This window comes from Rhea americana, unplaced genomic scaffold (assembly GCF_003343005.1).
Source record: "Rhea americana isolate MKP2758 unplaced genomic scaffold, rheAme1 scaffold_328, whole genome shotgun sequence".
Taxonomy (NCBI): domain Eukaryota; kingdom Metazoa; phylum Chordata; class Aves; order Rheiformes; family Rheidae; genus Rhea; species Rhea americana.
The window spans coordinates 92,017-113,070 of record NW_028186455.1 but is presented as its reverse complement, the minus strand read 5'-3'; the positions used below and the strand labels follow the sequence as shown (position 1 = coordinate 113,070).

At 45.8% G+C, this 21,054-nt stretch overlaps 1 protein-coding gene across 2 annotated transcripts in view; it reads left to right on the top strand.

Moving 5' to 3' along the window:
* Positions 1 to 6: 6 nt before the first annotated feature.
* The window catches only part of LOC146592541 (carboxyl-terminal PDZ ligand of neuronal nitric oxide synthase protein-like), a 39,467-nt gene continuing 18,419 nt past the window's right edge, over positions 7 to 21,054 (top strand). The window contains exons 1-3 of one of the 2 annotated variants that reach the window (XM_085310829.1): positions 7 to 112; positions 648 to 692; positions 4,124 to 4,195. In XM_085310829.1, coding sequence (XP_085166955.1) covers positions 8 to 112; positions 648 to 692; positions 4,124 to 4,195 — 222 coding nt within the window. In that variant the 5' untranslated portion in view covers position 7. The remainder of the gene's footprint in view (positions 113 to 647; positions 693 to 4,123; positions 4,196 to 21,054) is intronic. The other variant, XM_085310830.1, reaches the window with a different exon arrangement.

Sequence of the window (21,054 nt, the reverse complement as noted above, 5' to 3'; positions counted from 1 at the left end):
CGCCGCGATGCCGGTGAAGAACCGGTACAACCTGGTGGACGATGGCTGCGACTCGCGCGTCCCGCTGCACAACGAGGAAGCCTTCCAGCACGGCATCCACTTCCAGGCCAAGGTGAGCGCTGCCCACGGGCCCCCCCGCCCCTGCCAGCCCCCCCAAAAGGCCCACACGCGGCTCCCCCAGACGGGGCGGGGGGGCGAGGGGGTCGCGGCGGGCGCGTCCTCAGGGAGCCCCGCGCGTCGCCCGCCGTTAACGGGGCTCCCGCGTCGCCCTCGGCCCCTCGCCTGGGGCCGTGCCCGCCGGCCCCTGCTGCATCTAAGCTAAGGAGGTCTAAGGACAAATGCCAATAAGCGGTAGAAWGCTGTCTACTTAACATCAAAATCAAGCTGGCTGTTATTTTTTCTCCCTAGCGGGTTTTCAGCTGTTTAATGCTCACAAGCTTTCTTGCGCCTTTCCTTTGAGAGCTGGCCTGGAAAGACGCCCCTCGGCTGGAGCGCGCGTGCCACCCCTGCCAGTCCGTGTAGCCTTGCTCTGTTCGACATCCGTCACCCACATCATCAGGCAGGATTCTGTCCTTACCCCGGAGTTTAACAGTTACGGTATTCCCCTGGAAACCAGCAGACTTACGTACTGCTTAAAACCATTTTAGCACCTCGTTCCAGTTGACCTGTTCACTGCATGGAAAGCTACACAGGCAAGGTCTTAATTTAAATGCATGCGAGCTTGAGGTATCAGAAGGAAATACTGATTTTGTCAGAGATTTCAAATTGATCATGCACGGTCTGGCATTGCAACATCACTCTTTTGAGTAAGTGACTCCATCGTAGTTGACACTCCGTAGACAGTACAGGGGATGAGTTTATAATTTAGCTGACAAGAAGAATTGCATTTTGCTGGAGCAATTCTAGGGTTTTTTTTTCTCTCTCTCCCTCTTTGCAGGTGGCCTAACACAAATTAAAAATGAAATTTATGTTTGCTGCCTCCTGAGCTATAAAGACAGTGAATATATTCAAATAAAACTCTGAAACACGAATTTCGTGCATTTCAATCTTCCTGCTTAAGGACCTGTAAGATTTAAACAGAATATAGGATAGRTCTGTGCAGACAGTTAATCAGCTATTTTAAAAATCTGGCTTAGCGGAGAAAAGCAATCTTTAAAATTTTTTTTTAATTAACATTTGCAATGCTGCAGACTATGTCAAGGAGAAGAAAAATCCTTATTTTGACTTTTAAAAGAAGTGAAATGACTGTACCTTTAAGTGGGTGAAATGGGCTTCTTGAGATTGACAGCTTTAAGAATACAGTGCTATTCACAGACTGGATAACGTGCTGGAAACTGTGTGGGTCGAAGATGGAGTTTGCATTACCTTAGTAACATGCTTGCTCAGTCCTGCTCCAGAGTCTGTCCTTTCCAATTAAGGGGCTTTTTGTGGGAAAATCAGTCTACCTGCATCTCTCAAAATGACAAGGCTGCTCGCCAGTTACCCAGGGTCTCACACCAAGCAACCTTACTGATGATGCTCAGTCTCTATAATCTGTACGTACTAAACTATATTACTTGCCCTGTAATCTTCAGGGATGAACTTTAACACCTTTAAGTTAAGAGCTCAATACCACAAGCTGCTTGTGGTGGGCTCTTCTGKCTGTGTAGAGCATAATGAGCCCAGGGTAGCTCTGTATTGGCACACAGGTACCCAAATTTGGTTGTAAGGCCAAAGCACAGTGATTCTTTTCTTTTGTGCCTTTTCTGTCATCAGCTCTCCTCCTGCCYCTACCTCTTAGTTTATCTTTGATAGTGTGAACTGTTCCCCAGCGCATCTCTGTTGTTCACAGATAAAAAGACAGCCCACTGTACTGAGTTGGTCTGAATTACGTGCAACTGCACTGACAACCACCTTGGAGTTGGGAGCAAGATGCTTAGAAACTAAACAGGCTACTGCTCTTCAGTAAAGCTTGAAATACCCTCAACAGTGAGGGCAGAGGGAAACCCTAGCTCTGTCTTCCCTGCTGCCCTCAAGCTCTTGTGGTCTAAGCGGTTTGGCTGTCCTGCGGTTTACCAAATGGGTATAGCTGAAGTTACAGCTCTTAAAAATGACATTTTGCACAGACATTTATAGAAGCACCAGGAAAAGCAGATGACCTTTCAGATTGCTTGCTGTGTTTATTTCAAGGCAGATAAAAGAGCAGTAAATACTGAGCCAGGAGAATTCATCTCTGAAAAGCCCTATTAAGTAAAAGTTTTCAAAATAAAACCCATTGTAAGCCACATGATCCTGTGAGTTGCAAGCACTAGAGCAGATAAATAAATAAATAAATAAATAAACTGTATCAGTAACAGCAATAGCTATGGAGCTGCTCCTGGGGAAGTACTTAAATGTGTATTTGTATTTGAATATTTGTAAGGGTCTCCTGAATAGCCACCCTACTTCCTTCCCTTTCCAGAGGAGAACAACCTTTAAAAAGCCCACAACTCCAAACCACACATTCAAAAACCAAACATGACTCATGAACCAAATGCTCTCATAGAGAGGGAATAAGCTTTGTAAACTGCCCTCCACCATCCTCTAATCTACCTGCTACAGCTGCAGTTAGAGATGGGCTGCAGGTTTCCGTGAAGGAACTGACGGATTGTTCTGGGAAAACACTCATGCCACCTTGCAGGGAAAGGTTGTGTCAATCCAAAATCCTCCCTTCAACTGCCAGACTTCCAAGGCAAGGACACAGCCAGCAGGATGTCATCCCATGCTGGCCAGGGAGTACCCACCCTGATGGAGACAGATGGCATTTTTTGTGCCTTCACCTCACTAACATGCCTCTGACAGGCAAAGTCATGCCTCAAACCTTTGTGATCCAAACCAGCTTCTGTTTCACAAACAATACTCCTTTCAGTGGAGACCGCATGTTTTCCTCCTTCCTAGGGTCACGCTGGCAGCCTTGTGCCCCCTCCAGCTTGGCAGCTGCATGGACAGYACTCCTGTTCAGCAGGTCTGCACTTCATGTGCTGCTGCAGGTACCTGCTGTGCTGCAGCAGAGTCCTCCTGGCACAGAGCTCTTCCTACCAACATGTGCATGACCCTAGCTGTCTACTTCGGTATATAAGCCTTATAACTTGAGCATAAGGGGGAAGTACAGTCACCAGAGGGAAACAGCACACAGGAAGGAAAAATGCCAGCAGCATGAAGCTGTTTGCCTACAGGTCTTCCCTGACAAACCTGTGCAGCATCGGTGGCATAATGACTCTACATACAAGAGAACAGGCACTCGACTTGTAGAAAGCTGTAGGTGTTGTAAACTGGTTGAGGCAGAAATGCTGGAAACCTGGCAGCTGCCGTCTGCCTCGAGTTTTGTCTTCTGAAAAGAGGAGCTGCTACCTTTGCTAGAAGACTGGTATTTACACTTGTATGCAGAGCTGCTGCTTTTGGTGTACAGTATATCATGTTYGTGCAAGCTCAGCTGGGCACCTTGTTCAGGACTGCAGCTCCCATGAGGGTAGCTAAAAACAGCTGATCTAAGATACAGATTTGGTATGGTGCAGACTGAGTCTGCAGACAGTTCAGCTGGGCTGACCAAGCAGAGAAAAAAACAATATCCAGAGGGAAGGATGGTCCAGACTAAAAAGTTAGGCCAGGAACATGAAGAGCTTGAACCTTTTCCAGCAAAACTAGTTGCTGCACCTCCTGACAACTGTCCCACTCCTTATGCACCTATAGTTCTGAGTCAGATACAGTGGAGGAATGACAAAGGATGGACAGTCCCATTTTCAGGCCTGCAGGAACATGATTTGATTAGTAACCGACATTGCCCTGCAAAGCACTGGTACCATCAAGTCCTGCAGGAAGTGATGAACTAGAGTGTTTCCACAGAAAATACAATGAATTTAATAGCTGATTGTCCAGTGGCTCYATGGGCACATCCAGAATCTGAATGAGGTCAGAGGCTCACACCTAAAGTTAGAAGTCCATTAAAAGCTCCCTAACTTTGATACATTATCCACGACAGATATTCTTATCATGCCCTATGTCAGAGAAAGTTTAACCAAGCAGAGATATTCAGTTCCTTTCAAAGAAACCTGCACCATTAACTTGTGGATTACTTTACAGACTATCTCACTGTTCTGTCTTTCAGTATATCGGTAGCTTGGATGTACCAAGGCCCAACAGCCGTGTGGAGATTGTGGCAGCCATGAGGAGGATTCGGGTAAGTTCGATAGGGCTGAATCCCCAGTGGAATAGAAGGTTRCAGTCACTGGAGTAATCTGGTTGTATTGTGTTGTTCTGGCTTTTCRTCTCACCCTTCCTATGTGGGAGCTCAAATCTCAGCAGTCAGRATTGTAAAATGCTTTTCTAGAAATTCCTGAGGCATGCAAGGATCGACTTGTCCTTTGTTCTTTGCAAAGGAATCCATTAGCAAAACTTGAATATAGAGCCCTAGCTCCTGCCAGGCAGGTATGGAGGTTCTCCTTGAACCTTAAGAGCTTTATTTAGCCTGTTTTTCTGTGAAAAATGAGGCATGCACARTCTGCCCCACAAAAGCTCCTGAATTCATTGACTGGTTCCAAATATATCCATTATTATRTATATTAAAATATCACTGGCCTAGCAGATATGATGGATGTAAATCCCACTGGATTAGACTTTGTGGATTCTGCTGCTCATGGAACAATTTGCTTGCTTSTACCCTGTCCTCCATGCAGTCTTATAGTTCCTGTTTCTCCTCAGCAAGTCTACACTCTTCTTGCTTTAGCCCTTTATTCCTCAGTCTGCGAACAGTCACCAGATTTAGCTGTGATTAGCAGTGTAGTGAGCTTAAATCTGTTTTCTGTATAACCAATTCAAGTAGATCTGCCCCAAAAGGCAGGGCTGCTGCTGCTGTTCCTGGCTGAAGTTTTGCAGGGGTATTAATTCTGAGGTTGCTCATATGTCTCACATCAGCTGAAGCAGGTTTGAGAATCTTCTGTTTAAAGCTTTGAAGGGATTATCCTATTCACCCCCCCACACACCATGTTTAAGCATCTAATTTTCATTTAGAATAGTGCTTTTTAAACTTTGTCTGTAACCAGCTGGGAAGCCGATGTATTCATCTCCAGCCAAGCACAGAAATGAGATTCCCCTGCTTTTGCCCACTCATACTATTAGCACAGCTCTTGTTCAGAACACAGTGCAGTAGCAATCTGAATTGTCTCATTAGTTATGGAACAGGGGAATGTCCAGAGGAAGCAGAGGCAATAGGTGAGCACTGCTGGGGCAATTTAGATGCTGATGTAGCTACTGGTAAATTTTGAGCTGAATCGAATTTTTGGCATCAGACTTGACATTGCATTGTAAAAGTGGCTTCTGATCCTTGAGTAATTAACACTTGTGTAAGGAAAAAAAAAAAGTGTTTTAATACCAGTTTCTAGAACACGTGATATTCTGCTTTCACACCTATGCCACTATGCCATGATGACATAGTATCTATCTTGGAGTCYCAACAGTGTAATAACATGCTTGGGTACCATGTGAAGCATACAACAAACCACTCTGCATTCAGGGATGCCCATCAGTTAATCTTATCACACAGTATTTTGAAGTAGGCATCCTGTATTCTATACTGGGTTTTTAATCTTGGAACCCCTTTCTAAAAAGGGAGGGCTTCCTTTTCCATGTGCGTATTGTACAGCAGGATCTTATTCAGGCACTTCCTGGCTGCCGAGCGGAAGATGCTCCTCTATTGAAGATAGTTAATTGGCACTGATCCTTAATTAGAGCATAAAGAATGAGCTGGGAGGTCTGTGAAGAGAATTCTACTGCACAGAGTACACAACCTAGGAATGGAGGGAATATGGGGGTTATTTATGTAGTGTTCATTTGCATGCAGAGGCCTTGTCTATGCTAGCGTTCTTTCCCATGGACTCTCAGCAGTGCCAGTTGTAACTGGGAGGAAATACTGGAAGAAGCCATTGGCAGAAGCTTGTATTCTCCTACCATCTTATTGTGAGTGGTAGTGCCTATTTGCACTGCAAAAGTGAGAAAGGTTCTGCAAGCCCTGCCAAGCATTGGCAAGGGCATGTTTTGCAAAAGCTTTCATGCTTTGTGCACTCCAGTGTTAAACTGGAATTCTCTACTGGAGCGGAAGAGACGAGCCGCACAGTACAAGCCCTAGCGCAACATCTCCTGCACTACCCCGTATGCCCCACGACATGGGAGGCAGCCTCAGCCAGGAATGGAGCGGTCAATGACGGGAGTCAGCGGAGCCCGAGGCCGGCCCACTGGCACAGGCAGGTGGTTACTCATTGCTGCTGCAACTCCGGAGGGGGACCAGGGAGGAAGATGAGGAGTCATAGCTCCTGTCTTCAGGCAGTCCAACCCCTTTATTTTTCCAGGCTTTGACAGAGCTGGTTGCTCTAGTTACTAAATTAATACRGATTCTGAAACTCCCTACTCCTACRTCTGATTCTAGTGTCCACTCAGTGATAAAAAGCACTCACGATAGGACAAGTCTTGAGCTACCTAGCACTGAAAGTTGGCCTCAGAGCATAGAGAAAGAGTGAAGATGGTAAGCAAAGCAGCAACTTCATATCCAGTTGCTAGGTCTGCTCCTTGGCATCTTGCTGTCCTAGTGTTTTGTACTGGGCTCTTTTGCCAGTTGCATATGAATTACACTAGGAAACCTAGGAGAAATTCAGTGGTGTACTCAGCTCATCAGCAGAGCAATCTGCTTGCAGACTTCAGGACATGCAGTATGCACATGTATGGGGAAGAGAGCCTCAGATGACAGGTTTTAACATTAGCCTCTTGAAACCATGATCTGTTCTTTTGCAGTAAGGATTTAAGATGCACTCTTGTAGTAAAGCTTATATCCATATTTCTTACTGAATAGATGCTTGTGGAATTACTAGCAATACTCCATTAGTCACAGATTTGATTCCCATTTCATAACAGACTAGAAAACCTTGTCTCATCATGTTTATGCCTCCACTTCAGGGAATGCAAATGCAATAGGTAGAACAGGAAAGTTGCTGTTCTTGGTTTCCCATTATGCAGAGCTAGACAACTGTAAGTTTGCTAATCCTCTGAGTGGATTATTAGCTGTATATAAGCTGCCATGTTATTATATGGTCCTCAGAGTTCAAGCTAATCCCTCTACCTCCTCTTGCCCTGTCAGGGGAGGTGATGAAATTAGTTTGCTACTTTACTAAGTACTGAAACACTGTACTCTGACAGACATATCAAGTTGCAGTTGCTGTTTATGAGAGTGGAATTCACTGTGCAGCTACAAGCACCCAGTGCAGGAAGGTGTTCCTCYGCTGTGGGAAGCCTCTTCTGGAGAAGTGGCATGAAGTAGCTGCACAGTCTTCTGCTGCTACCTGAGGCCATCCAGGCTTGGGTGCGTGGCAGTACTCCTTCAAGCTTGTGCATTCAGAGTTTTCTGACGAAGCTGCGTTTTTTTTCCTGAAGTGGCTTCATCAGCTCTTCTCAGAGCTCTAGGAAGCTTACGTACAATACAATATTATCTTTTTTTCTGCAGAAGTCAAGTGGCAACTAATGTGGAGAATGTAAGAGTCCTTCTCARGGGCACAGAGAACTATGATGCAATAGGGTCACCCTAAATTTAGGTTTTCCCCTAATACACTACTCTTCACTGAGATAGCCAAGTTCTCCCAACAGTCAAGGTAAAGGCTCTCGCTGAAGAGGTAATGGACAGATGCTCAGTGGAGAGATATTGTGGRGCCCAGGCAACACTAAGACTACAACAGTAACAGCAAAGCTTTGCTAAGGATGCTTATAGGTACAGGCTGAGGGGTAAAAATAGTTTTGTAAACCACAGGCATAAGAGCGTGAGATTACTTGGAAAATCTTGCCCTGGGAGAGCAAGGAATGGATGGCTTTATGCTGAGGGTTAACATAGCAGCATCCTGTGAATCCTCTCCCCAGCTTTCAGTGACTTAACATTGACAGAGGAGAAATAGCTAATTTCCTTCCTAGGGCAGCACTAACCTTGATGGAGCACATCAAGCAGCCATGGTGAAACGTTGCTATTTTGAGGGGAGAGTTGTTCAAGTTGACACTGCTCCAACACTACTGTTGGAGTAGTGTCAGAGCCTGTCATGCCCACAGATACAGCCTCTTGGCAACAACTCGCTAAGTCACTCCATTTAATTACCTTTAAGGCAGAGAGTTGGCTTACCTGTGATTTACACTTACGATTATACAAAGCCTAGAAATTTCGGGCTTGTTTGGAAGGTCTTATTGGTGACTGAGCACGTATTAATTCTCAAAAAGCAGCCAGATGTTGGATGGTTTATTTGGTTTAATCACTTCACAAGGGAACAGTCTACTGGTGCTGTGCCCAGCCAAGTACCAGGATGAACAATAGGACACAGGCATGCAGGCTAATGCATTTCTTCATATTTCTTTGTTCTAATTTGAGTTTTTTTTCTAAAGGCTAGCATGTCAAAGAAGCAGAAAATATTTATAAAACTTGCATCGGGACACTTCAGAAACGTCTGGGTTGTCCTTGGAGCAGGAACTGGGTTCTTACTCAAGCCTCCACTGGTCCTGCTCGTTCTTGCTGCATGCATGTTCTTAAGCAGGGCCTCAAAAGTTTTCCAGTTTCTCACTACAGTATTCTAGTGAGGAAGAAGTGCAATCTTACCACACAATAAAATCATACGGACTGCCAACTATCAGCTGGTAGTGCTGAAGCATGACAAGMCATCAGTTAAAACTGGGATGAGTAAAAGTTACAGTCCTACAGTACTACCTCCTAAGCAGAGGTGGCAGGGACAGGTGCACACAACCTGTCTCTCCTGCACCACAGCAGCATCCAATCTGACAGGTAGGCTGGTTTTCTATGTCAGCTTATACTTAAAGTGATGCAGGGCTGGAAGCTGCAATGGTTCAGGAGCAAATACAGGTGCCATTTATCTGCTCTTGCTACAGAAGGAAAGGGATCAGGCRGAGAGCTGGGAGAGGGCAGGGTGACTGCCTTCACCTATCTCAGTTTAATTTGTCACTGTGTGGGAGGATACCAGAGGTAGAGATGTTTAATATGCTTGTTCATGGGATTCTTCTAGAACACCCTCCCTTTGGTTCTTAGGCAGACACCCTCCTYATTACAGATGAGGAGTTTGCCAAGCTTGCTGCTGCATAGATTCCCCTGAAATATTTTGCCTATAAGTCCTTCCCAAGTCGTTATGCTTAGAGCTAAACTTTCCTGACAGCTACATGTTAATCTGAGCTGGAGTTGTAATCAGTACTAAAGCTAGATAGAAACTGAACTCCCAGCTGCTTGGTTTCTTGGTTAATCTTTGCAGYCTCTCCCATTCAATGAAGTTGTTGGCTCAGCTGCAGCTGAAGCACAGGCTCAAGCATGGAAGCTCCCCTGTGCAAAGCAGTGGAGCACTTGCCCTGGTATAGACCTATGCAGCTGCGTGCCAGGATGTGTTGTTGTTGGATGGGAGCTTGTTCTGTTACAGTTCCTGGAGGGCTTTTCCTTTCAGCCTCTTTAGGAGAGCATCCAGGTGCTCAGCTAATGACAGCCCTGGGCCATGAAGGAAAACAATGCTAATGTCTTAAAATATTTCAGCAGCCTTCACACTGCTGGTGTGGACCTTGCCTAATTCTCAGAATACCATACACCTTCCTTTCATTTACAGGAAAGTTCAAGAAAAATAGATTAGTGTTATTATATGGTTAGAGTTTAAAGCACAAGCCATCTTATGAGTCTACTCCAAATGGCTAGCACACTATGACCAGTCAAGAACACAGCTGATAGGATGGCAGACGTGGGGGAGAAAACCTTCCATGTGTAGGATGGTAGCAAAGTCACATGTACTAGATGCTGTATAAACAGGAGAGCTGGGCCCTGTCAGTTTACTCAAGGCCTTTAAATAAATACCGTCATTACATACTCAGTGAGGTTCACTAGACCACATGAGGAACAGTCCTCTCAAAGATAGTCCTATGCTGGGGTCATGCATCTACTTAACATTTAAATCAGCAAGCATGTGGGCACAGAGCAGACCTTACCGAAAGGCAGGAGTACCTCAGACAGGCAAGTTTCACCAGGCCTGTGCATTTCTCTTCCTCCTTCTCCCTCCACCACTAAAAAAACAATGTCTTCTCTGCCAGCATGTGCTCCAACACACTAGATTTTTTTCTAGGATGCCTTACCTTTGTCTTTAGGGGACCATGCAAGGATTGCTTACACTAATACACGAGATTGAGCCTCTAGCCTCCAGGGGAGAGGAGTGGCTGTAGGTGTCCAAACACAGCATACCTGACTGTGTACACACTTGCCTAGTACCTTTTGCAGAAGGTCTAGTGCCAGTGCTGGCTGTTCTCCAGAGCAGAGCCTAGGAAAGGCTCATGCAGCGTTTCACCTCTAATGAGGCTATAGGCAACCTTCCTAAGCAAAGGCTGCAAATCTGTAACCTCCCTCCACCCCTGCAAACTCCCACCCCCCAAAAAAATTCTAATGAGGGAACTAGTGCTAGTGACTTCACCTGCAAGGAGATATACAGGAGCTGATGGATACCCTTCTGTCCTCTGCCTACTTACTGGATCTTTCTGTACTTCTGTCTCACTGTCCAGCAGGCTCCACACCTTTGCCTGTTCTCTATTTAGGGGGAATACTGCTCAACAAAGCAAAGCTACAGACTTGAAGAAGGATGGTCACTTGGACTAGCAGGCTAGGAAAGCTGGGATTGGCACAAGGACATCGGGAGCAGAGGGGGTGACCAGGCTCGAGGGCTTCTGCTACATGGCCCTTCTCTCCTGCAGACACCTGGTGCCCAGGTCAGGGCTTGGTTCTGTTCCCCGACTGCCTGCAGCAGCAACAGGCAGATCACAGTGACAGGGAACTGAGGCAGTTTCTATCACACAGCATTAGACTAATTGCCTTTACCTTTCTAGGCCCTGGCAAAATACAGCAGTGTTTTCAGGATGGTAATTAAGTGTTAATTGCAGCTAAGTTTAGCCCTAATGTCTCCTTAGTTTCTTTTCCTCTACTTGTTGCAGCTATAGCAGTCTCCTACATGTGGATCAGGCTGGGCTTCCCGGGAGCGCAGGGATCCTGCAGCTTGCCGAAAGGGTTTAGACAGTCCTACGTGAGGCCACGTGGCCTTTTACTTGTCATACCCAAGAGGATGAGATCCTAGTGTGGGGACAGAAGACCTTAGGCCTAAGTAGTCTCATTACCATTTAGACACCAGCTCTGCTGGAGACTCTGCTGTGCTCAGACACACGCATGCACGCACACAGAGCCTTGTTTCACATCACAGGGTATTTTGCTTCCCTTCTTCTTACTCCATCACTGGAACCATCACCAATGCAGCCCCCTTRGAATGTTCTTTGCCTTCTCCCTTGTCAAAAGATTAGTTAATGGGTTTAGCAAGTTTAGCTGATACTGAAGCTTCTGTTTTTCAGTGCCCTGCTTTACTAAAAAAAGAAAAAACTTCACTATTCCACACTGCAAATGCCATGAGAGTTTAGTTCCCACAGACTCTTCCCTGGTCTCAGTGGAGAGAACAGACCTGACAGATGTGCTCTTGGGACAGGGGTTACATTAGCAGATGATAACCACATTATAGGCCTTACCTTTCTGCAGCAAGGCATCACTCCTCTCCAGCAGAAGGCTTGGCCAGAGTCCATTTCTTCCTGCCAGATGAGTAGCCTCAGCTGAGATACTAGCTTGCCCCTACTCTACACTAACACCTCAGTGATGAGCTTTGCACCAGTGACTTTTATAGCTTCTTCCCTTTCCCAATATGCCCTGCAGCAGCCCTGAGTAGCCAAAACTCCTTATGGGACTACATCTCCCAGAAGTCTTCTGCCACAAAGGGGCTAAGAAGGGGGCAAACTRGGGTTGAGGAGGCACAGGGGAAACAGGACCATGCTGGTGGTAGGGCTGAAACAGCTCCTTAGGCAATCTCTAAGTATATCCTCCAGTCCATGGCCACCTTGGCAGGTTCTGACACATCTGACTGTCAGTGGCAAAATACGCCACTTTATTGGCTTTTTAGCAAATGTAGTTTTCATAAACTGAATAAACAGCTTTAAAAATGTTGAAGCTGTTTTTATAGAGAATGGAGTCTGCTGTGTCTCWAACTAACCCAAGCTTGTTTTATCTAATTTCTGCTCTCTATACTACCATAATGCAAAGGGAAGAAGCACTTAATGAAACTTTTTGCAGTGGTATCATGTACAGTGTTTCTAAGCAGGATTTTGTGGTTGTGATGGAGAACTTGCGGTTGTGATGGAGATGCTCTGCTTGTTCATCTTGAGTGGGAGGAGAAGAAAAAACACTTTTTAGATAGCACTGAGAACCTCGCCTTCTGCTCAGTGCTTGGGAATGTTTTGTGGTGTGATAAAGCCACCTCTCTTGGAATCCCTTACAGATTTCTAGCCTGCTCATCTCCAGCCCAAAATCATCTTTGGGCTTCTTGCCACAGAATAATAATTACAATTTTCTTTTGCCACTTAACTTCTGAGCTGAAATGAGTGGAGACTGGTTTAACTACAAATACATGCCACTGTAATAGGAGACAGCTTAGAGCTTCTCCTGTAGCCACATGCTATGACCTAGTTTTTCAAAAGTGAACGGTGATTATAGATGCTTCAATTCTTCCATCATGTTCTGAGARTGTGCTGTATATGATTGATAACAGATGGATGGAGGGATCAGTCACTGAAATATGTCATCTCTAAGCAACAGTCACCTTTTAATGCTCTCCTTGGAGTACTGAAAACTGGGCTTCTCCATTGAGGGGGTGGAACTAGGGAGACGTATTGATATTGTTTTGCATAAGAGTTAGGTGGATTTGAATTTAGTTGAAGGCTAATAAAAGCAGCAGTTAAGCAGATAAAAGCTGAATTAAAATGTTAATACTAAATAGAACAATGCAAAGCTCTTTGTGTTAAATCTTAGCAATGAGGCAGGTACCTTTTTATCATAAAAGATTTGCATAGATTTCATATGCTGATATTTTAGCCAGTGAATTCAAATGCTTCTGTAATATAAGGATAACACTGTTAAAACCACTTTATTTTATCTAGTTTAAAATAAAGTAACCTTTTCAACAATTATGTTACTAGTTGTAGAGTCCTAAAGARTCATAGAATCAGTAAGGTTGGAAGGGGCCTCTGGACATCATCTAGTCCAACCTCCCTGCTCAGCAGGGTCACCTAGAGCATRTTAGACAGGGTTGCATCCAGATGGGCCTTGAATGTCTCCAGAGAAGGAGACTCCCCCACCTCTCTGGGCAACCTGTTTCAGGGCTGTGTCACTCTCAGTGAAGAAATTCCCCCTCACGTTCAGGCAGAACTTCCTGTGGTTCAGTTTCTGCCCAGTGCCTCTTGTCCTGTCACATGGGAAAGAGATGAAACATAATAGATTTCAGATTACATTATTGTATAGCCATGACTCAAAGCTTCTACTTTCTTGGTGTCTGAAAATYTGTAATTGAGACAGCAGCCAGGATGGTAGTAAGCACACTGGATTAACTTGTTAATGCAAAGGTACTTTCATCTGAGCAACAACTGCACGGTCAAGTGCAGATAAACTGGGGTTGACCATGGGGCGAAGTGCCTGTGCAGCTGCTGGAAGAGCAGAGCAGCCCTCCTCATGCGTCTCATGTCAGCTCCCTCCTTGTTTTCCTCCAAGGACATACTGAATCCAGAACAGTTTGACATGTTTCAAGGACAGGAACAAAATGGAGCAGTGCATGAAAAGACACAGACTTAAAGCTACCCCAAGGGTGAAGTATCTAAAYGCAGGGAAATGCAGCTTGTAGTTGTGGTGTTAGCCTAGTGCTTTTACCTCAGCCTTTCTGGTCCTTAGGTTAAGAGCATCTGCCTTCAGCTTGGGAGAAAGGTACCTGGCACTACGAGTGCCCTTTTAGATGCTATCTTGATTCCTGTCGAGTGCTATGGATCGCTGTTCTGAGGAAAGGAGGCCCTGAGGGACYGTGACCACAAAGCAAAATTTAGCCTAACAAAATAGAATTTACTAACAAGAGCTTGATTCTGTGTTTGCTTTCTTCATTTTGCTTTTGCTGTGTACTGAGTGAGGCCCGAAGGCAAACAATCCATGCTGCTTAGCATAATACTCTGACAAGCTACTTCATGTTTTGACCAAATAACCCYCTGATAAATCTACAGAATAAAATCTTGAATGGATCCCTGGAGGGAGGGATACTTTGATGAAGAAGCGGACATTTTTAAAAGGCATCATACAATGTTTTTCTTCCTTTTCTGTCGCAGTGATTAGACATCCTCTGAATGGCCTTTCCCTGGACCAGATGGGTTATTTGGACTAATTGGCAACTGTCTGACTGTATTGAGGATATCCGAGTCACTTCCCCCTTCCTCCATCCTTCTGTCACTCTGCTGCTGCTGGTGACTGAATACCAGAACCAAGTGGGTGCTGATGGAAAGGARGATGCAGCCTCTTGCATTGCAGAGGGCATCACAGTCCAGGGCCCTGAATTACTGTGCTGTCYGCAAAGCCAAGTCTAATGCACACTCAGGGATCCCAGACTGTCTCACCTTCAGGGTTTTCTCTCCAAAAATAAGTTTTTTCTGTCATGAGTAGAAGAGCAGAGACTTTTTAAAGGTAGTTGCAGTGAGATGGGAAGACCAGACTTTTACAGCTGGCTCCAGGAAGGTATCAGCACACAGTTCCTATTTAGGCATGTGAATACTTCAGTACAACTGGCCAAACTGCTGGTATCTGTCCTCAATACCAACTGCCTCACTGCAGGCTCATGGCTGTTTGCATCAGGGCTGAGCAGGCAGCTTGGCATCCAGTATTACAGGATGAGCTGCCCACAGGAAGCTGCTTGCCAGCTGCTTAGCTCCCTGCTTAATGCCTAGGTTAATCTTCAGAGGGCTTTTGAATATTCATTCCTGAAAAATCAGTGGGACCCAATAAATGCACCAGCCTGCCCTCTCCCCTGTAGCAGGGCAGGAATGTAGGTTAGGGCTGCTCCGAGTAGGGCAGCTCTGTCCTGTACCCACTGCAGARCCATATACAGTTCATGGAGTGCAATGGTTCAGTGATCCCAAGCCGTTGCAGACTGGTTCAGTCCTGCTACAGCCTGCACTCCATGCAGTTAATGATTACTGGGCCTAAACTTCCAGCCCTGGAAGTATTTTGTCCTTTTAATGTTGTCACCTCCTGTGGGGTCACACTGGTCTCCTGCAAGTCCTGCTTCCTCACGTCCAAGCACCAGAGGCTGTAAACTGGGGGCAGGAAACATTGCTTATGGCTAATCATTCACAGTATTAGCAGGGTGCTGTCTCTGCGGGCTGCATTAATGTTCCCAGCTTCACACCTAGCTGCTGACACAACTAGCCCCGCACCACTGGGGTTCACAGCAGAGAGTGGAGCCAACAGGAATGGAGAAGTGATACTGGACACACACACACACACCGACCAGCACCGCAAGCCTGGAAATGGCTGAACAAATGACCTGGTAGCCTCCTTTGTCCGAGCACCTAAAAGACTAATCCAGCCTGCTTGCTGCTGCCTTGTCACTCAGCTGTGATGCTCTGTACAGCGCACAGGACCACTGTGACAAATACTGATACCGTAAAAACCTCCTTCATCCAAATTCTCTGCTATCTAAACTTGGGCCATGTTTCCAACCATGATTCACTAACCTTAGTAGCTTCCCTGAGGCTGATAGAGTCATTGAACTGCTTGATATTCTTGAGTTTTGGACATGATACAAATAGCATTGAATTTTCTTCATTTCATATAGCAACACTCCTGTTTCCTGACTTGAGTGCAAGATTTTATGGACATTGAAAGGAGAACCCAGAGACTTGCCTTTAGATTTAGGGATCACTACAGAGGGGCTACCACAGTCCATTGGCAATTTCATTAATGTTCAGTAATTTTTAATCAAAGGCCACTTAGCAAGAAGCAAGCCCAGCTTTGCCTCACTTCTCAGTGTCCTTACACCTGGGTAATATGCAGTGTGACTGACATCTGCCTGTTGGGAAAGGTGCATGCTCATTTGTGTTCTCTTTTACTGAATTCTAGAAATAAGCACAATACAAGAACTCCTGGGCAGCTATTTAAAGATATATTTGCACTTTGTGTGTTGTTCAGAACAGTCAAGGTTCCTAATTCCCATTGACTCCAGAAAGAATTTATGCTTTAGAAAATCACTCTTGCAGACTGCATCTAAACACAAGACAGACCTGACTGCTGATTTTACTAAGGAGGCAAGATATTTCAGAAGCAGGAGGTACTGCACACCAACAGAAAAGTCTTCTTGCCTGGCAGTAAAGCAGATGATTGTGTTAGCATGCACTGTCCCCGACTSTCTCAGATCAGTATGTAGCAAGTATGTTTATGAAAGTAGCTGGCATTGAGAAATCAAATGGTTCAGCTGCACCCAGAGCTTGAGCTAGCAAAGGGCTCTCTGCCATGAACACAGAGAGCAAAGCCTGATTGCACCTAGCAAATGAGGCATGAAACATAGCCTGCAAATAGCAACGCACTAAGGAGCTCTGCATCCCTCACATTTTCATTCTGGTCTAGTTTGTAATCAAATACTGTTTCTGAATGCAAATGTACATCAGTTTTTCATTCTAGCTTGAATTCTGCCTGCTCAAAAGTAGAGATGCCTAGTCCAAATTCCTCTGCTTCAGATACTCAAAAAAAAAAAAAAAAAAAAAGCAAATTCCTCTAATAAGTTACCAGGAAAAACCATGAGGTGCAGGCATGGAGGACATCATCCAGAATGCATATGATGCTTGACAGTAAGTTAGAAGCCAGAAAATGGTCCCTCCCTGCAGAGTTTGTATCATGCAGATGTAGCTTCTCCAAATTTTCATGAAAACAAACTAGGTTACTGCTCCTCCTTTGGGTAAGTATATGCCCCAGATGGGCATGCTCAGGATGGCTCTCCCCTGACATGCTGAAGTCACACTAGCTCTAAGGAGGAGGCTGCAACCAAGCTCCTTCTCCTGACCACAGCGCATCAGGTGCTTGAAATAGGGAAGAACCAGCAGGACAACTATCCTTCTTGGGAAGAGAGAGCAGGCCAGGGTCTAGGTTGATTTATTTACTGATCAGAGCAGACAGGACTTTCCTCATTCTTGTTCTGCATTCCTAACCTCCCCTGCCTCACGCTGAGCCTCAGGAGCGCTGGCTGCTTCCTCCTCAGCCCTTGTTGCCATCTGCAGATGGCATGGCTCACCAGCCTGACTCACTAGCTGCCTTAGCTTCTGGTTTGCCATCCTCCTTCGTTTTGACTACCTAAACTAAAATAGCATTGTTACATAAACGCAGAGGGAAACGCTGCATTATTTAGAGGCTTGAAATTCTGGCATATGCCTTCTTTAGAGCATGGCAGCAGGATGAGGAATTCTCCCCATCTCCATGCCATGTCAGGGCACTCATTGAACACCCTGCACACCTCTACCCTTGCACTGCAGCTCTCCCACCTGCAGATCCTGCCTGCTCCTGCAGTCACACACTGTCTGTGCTCTGAACTATCCCTATGCTCCCTGAGGAACARCTGTCAGGACTGTTCCTACAAAAAACCACAGAAGAATGAAAATAGGCTTTTAATTTATATTCTCTCTCTGAACAAGCTATATAGTGAACAAGTAATAAACACCAACTCCCAGAGAGACAGCAGAGCAGTCCTGTTAATCACCACTGTCCCTTCTCCCCTCTTGCCTCCAAGAGCATCACCCCCACTCTGCACAGCTCAGCTATGGTAACATCAGGTGAGAAATAGGCAAGRAACATCTCCCCTGCTCCTCTGATCTCCCTCCCTGAGGCTTGTACATCTTGCTAATGTGTCACTGTGCAAGCAGATCTGAGAAGCTCGTGGGGGAGGAGTGGGGGTGGGATTGCATGTACCAAAGGGACTTTGGAGCAAGCAGCAGAAATCCTCAGTTGCTGCCTCCTTGTGTATTTGTACAGGCAATATTTCATGGCCTGGGCCCTGTCAGCTAGGTGCTGTGCAACTGTCACTTAGCAGGAGACAAGCTGTAACCAGGACAGTTGATTGAATGAAGCAGAAATGAAGCGTCCTTGCCTTTGTGGACAAGAAACTGATGCACAAAATATTCAGTTACCTTCCCACAACCATGCAGGGAGTCTGAGGCTTTTTCATGGAGCTCTATGCCTACTGCAGAGTTCTGGCTCCTATTCTTCTGGGCTTTGTTTGAATATTTATGAATAAGGTTTTAAATAAATTAAATCTGCTAACTTGCCTGTTACACTACATACCAGGTCRAAAGGTAACTAAGATATGAAACGTGCACAGAAAACCACCAACAGGACCTTCTCTGCCTTGGCTTCTTGACACTGATGTTTATAAGGCAATACAGGATTAAAGGTGTCACGATGTATTAATTGCAATTTCACTTCCAAGGGGTATTTCARGTGACTCTGACCTGCTTATAATGCAATTAGCACTTTGTCTCATCCTGTAGCTCCTTGAGATAGGGAACCATTTTCCTCTGTATATCCACTCAGTGCCTGGTATGTGAAACTCTGGAGTGGGGGGCAGGGAATCCCAAGACATTACTTCGTTGCTGAAACTAATTAATCATCTAAGCTTCCCTCGGTCATTGTGAGAGGGAAGAGCATCAGCTTTGAGCAACAGTGGCAGGACAGCAGGGCACACGTGAGAGGCATTGCACAGGTCTGCCCAGTGGGTACTAACGCCAGGGTGGAGGTGTATGKTAAGGTTAGACACAGCCTGGAAGTCAAACTGCAGTCACAACTGCCCTCATGTTTGGCAATCAGAACATGCTGCCACCAGCTTGAAGCCTGATTCTTAGACACGCACAGAGCCCTTGCCCCAGTTCCCAGCCTCCCCTTCCAGATGGGTTGCACTGCAGACAGAAAAGGTAATTTGTTTTCTGCTGCTAAGTGAATGGAGGTAGAGAAGAGAACAAGACCAAGCTTCCCTGGGAGCTGGGACCAGCCCACCCTGGCAAGGCAAGGCCAGGGTGGCTGTGTGTGGGAAAGCTCTCTATTAAACCTGGGGACAGCAGGGGGTTCCTGGAAGTGGCAGCCACACAATRGTGCTTTTGTCAGAGAGACACCAAAGGCCAGATGATGTCACCTTGCTCTGGGCTGTAAGGCTGCTTGTGTCTCAGGATGGAGCTCAGCAGCATCACAGTATCTCTTTAGCTAGGATGAGGCAATGAAAAGGCTGCTTTTGTCCCACCCTTTCTAAAAAAACAGGCAAAGAAACTTTGCTTCTTTTCAAAGGTGAAGTCTCTAATAAGAGCCATTGCCTGCACCTCTCTCCCCACCAGCTCCCATCATGTGGGGGAGCTCTGGTTTCCCCAGGAGCGTACTTGCCAGCTCACCTTGCTCCACACCCTATTGACTGGCTCAAAGGAGCTGCTAAACACCAGCTACATCCTTTGCCTTCACCATCTTACCTAAAGGTGAGGTGAATTCAGCAGCTCATCTCCCAGACACACTGGTGCGTGGAAAGGGATTCTTGAGGGTTTAACTGCTGAACTGAGGCACAACCAATTGCAGATCCCTCAGCGTGGTGGCCTCGGCTTGGGCATCCTCTTGGAAACCTGTGTTTCTTAGGCCAGGAAATACAATTGACTGATTTTGAGGGCATCAGGCAGATCTTTACTCAATATACACACCTTGCAGCCAGAGAGCAGACCTCAGTTTGTACTAAGGTAAGCAGGTCCCTGTTTGCATTTCTTCCTCACACTAAGCAGCAGTTTAATGTTTCTCTGCAAATCTATCTATGCTGTAAATAGGCAAAAAGTCAGAAGCACAGCCTTCCTTACCAGAGCACGATGGAGGCTTGAGCTTCTCTGGAGGCCAAAAGTGACTGATGGGTGAGCCTTGGGGACCACAGCCCTTCTGGAGCTCACAAGTTTATACATGCCATGCAATGAAGATGTGTAATCCTCATCAGCAGATGCCAGAAACTCCTGATTTCAACTACCTGCTCTGTCTTGACTTGCCAGGCAAACTTTTGATGAATAAGTTACCTTCCCCCATGCCTCAGTTTCCCAAGCTGGGACTCTAGTTAATATTTACCAGCTCAGAAAAGCTACAGTTCAGTACTCATGGTCAAAAAAGAGGGGAGGGGGAAGCTCTGTTCTGGGGGAAGGTCTTCAAATTAGCCAACTCCCAGTGCTCATTGTTCTGAATATTTGGAAAAGCAGGAAGTAATATTTTGCTGAGCTGTACTGCTTCTTTCCTGAAAGAAAGTTTTCCTAAAACAGTACCTCACAGGCTTATTTACCTCAAAATCTCCATGAACCTTCACTCTGCCAAGCTACCAGAAAGAAGTCTATGACAGTGGTGCGCAGGATGTCTGTAACAGAACATAGAGAGTATACAAGCTCTGAGCTGAGGCAGCCTGACAGTGCTTCATTTTAATACACTTGGAGCCCTAAAGCTGTTGCAGGAAGTGTCTGGAAAGCCTGGATCCACAGGTTGCTCTCCCATTATTCACAAGCTGCTTCTCTGCAGCTTCCAGAAAGTGTGGCAGAAAGATTGGCACTCATACTGCTTCCTAGGGGATTTTTTTGCTAGACCCTAAGCAATATTGTGGCTTCATTTGTGTACATCACCCTGGAGTCAGTCTCCAAAGCCAAAATAGGACTTAGCATGAAGCAGACAGACCAGACATGCCCAACCTGCCTTTTCTTGCCTCTTTCAGAAACCTCTGTCCCCAAAAGAGCATCTCAAAAAGAAACAGAAAAGGCTTGTCTCTCTGTAGTGGTCTGAAAGGTGGCCAAAGCCTGAACCAAGAGGAGCTGTGCCAAGCTCACACTCCCATTTCCATTTACAGACAACTTTCAAGAAACAATTTGAGAGCTACATTTGTGAGCTAAGCCTAAGACCTAGCTAAGCATGGCTGAAGCACACTCATGATGGCTGAGGAGTTGTGGGGCACAGGTCCAAGAAAACCTGCAGATTAAACTAATTAAAATACTGCTGACAATACCAAATTGGAAACTTCAGAAAGGCAGATATTTTCCCAGCTTAGTTCAGAGTTTTTCAGTTCTCTCCACTGCCCTGCATCCCTTGCCCCCCTCAACCTGAAGCATTGT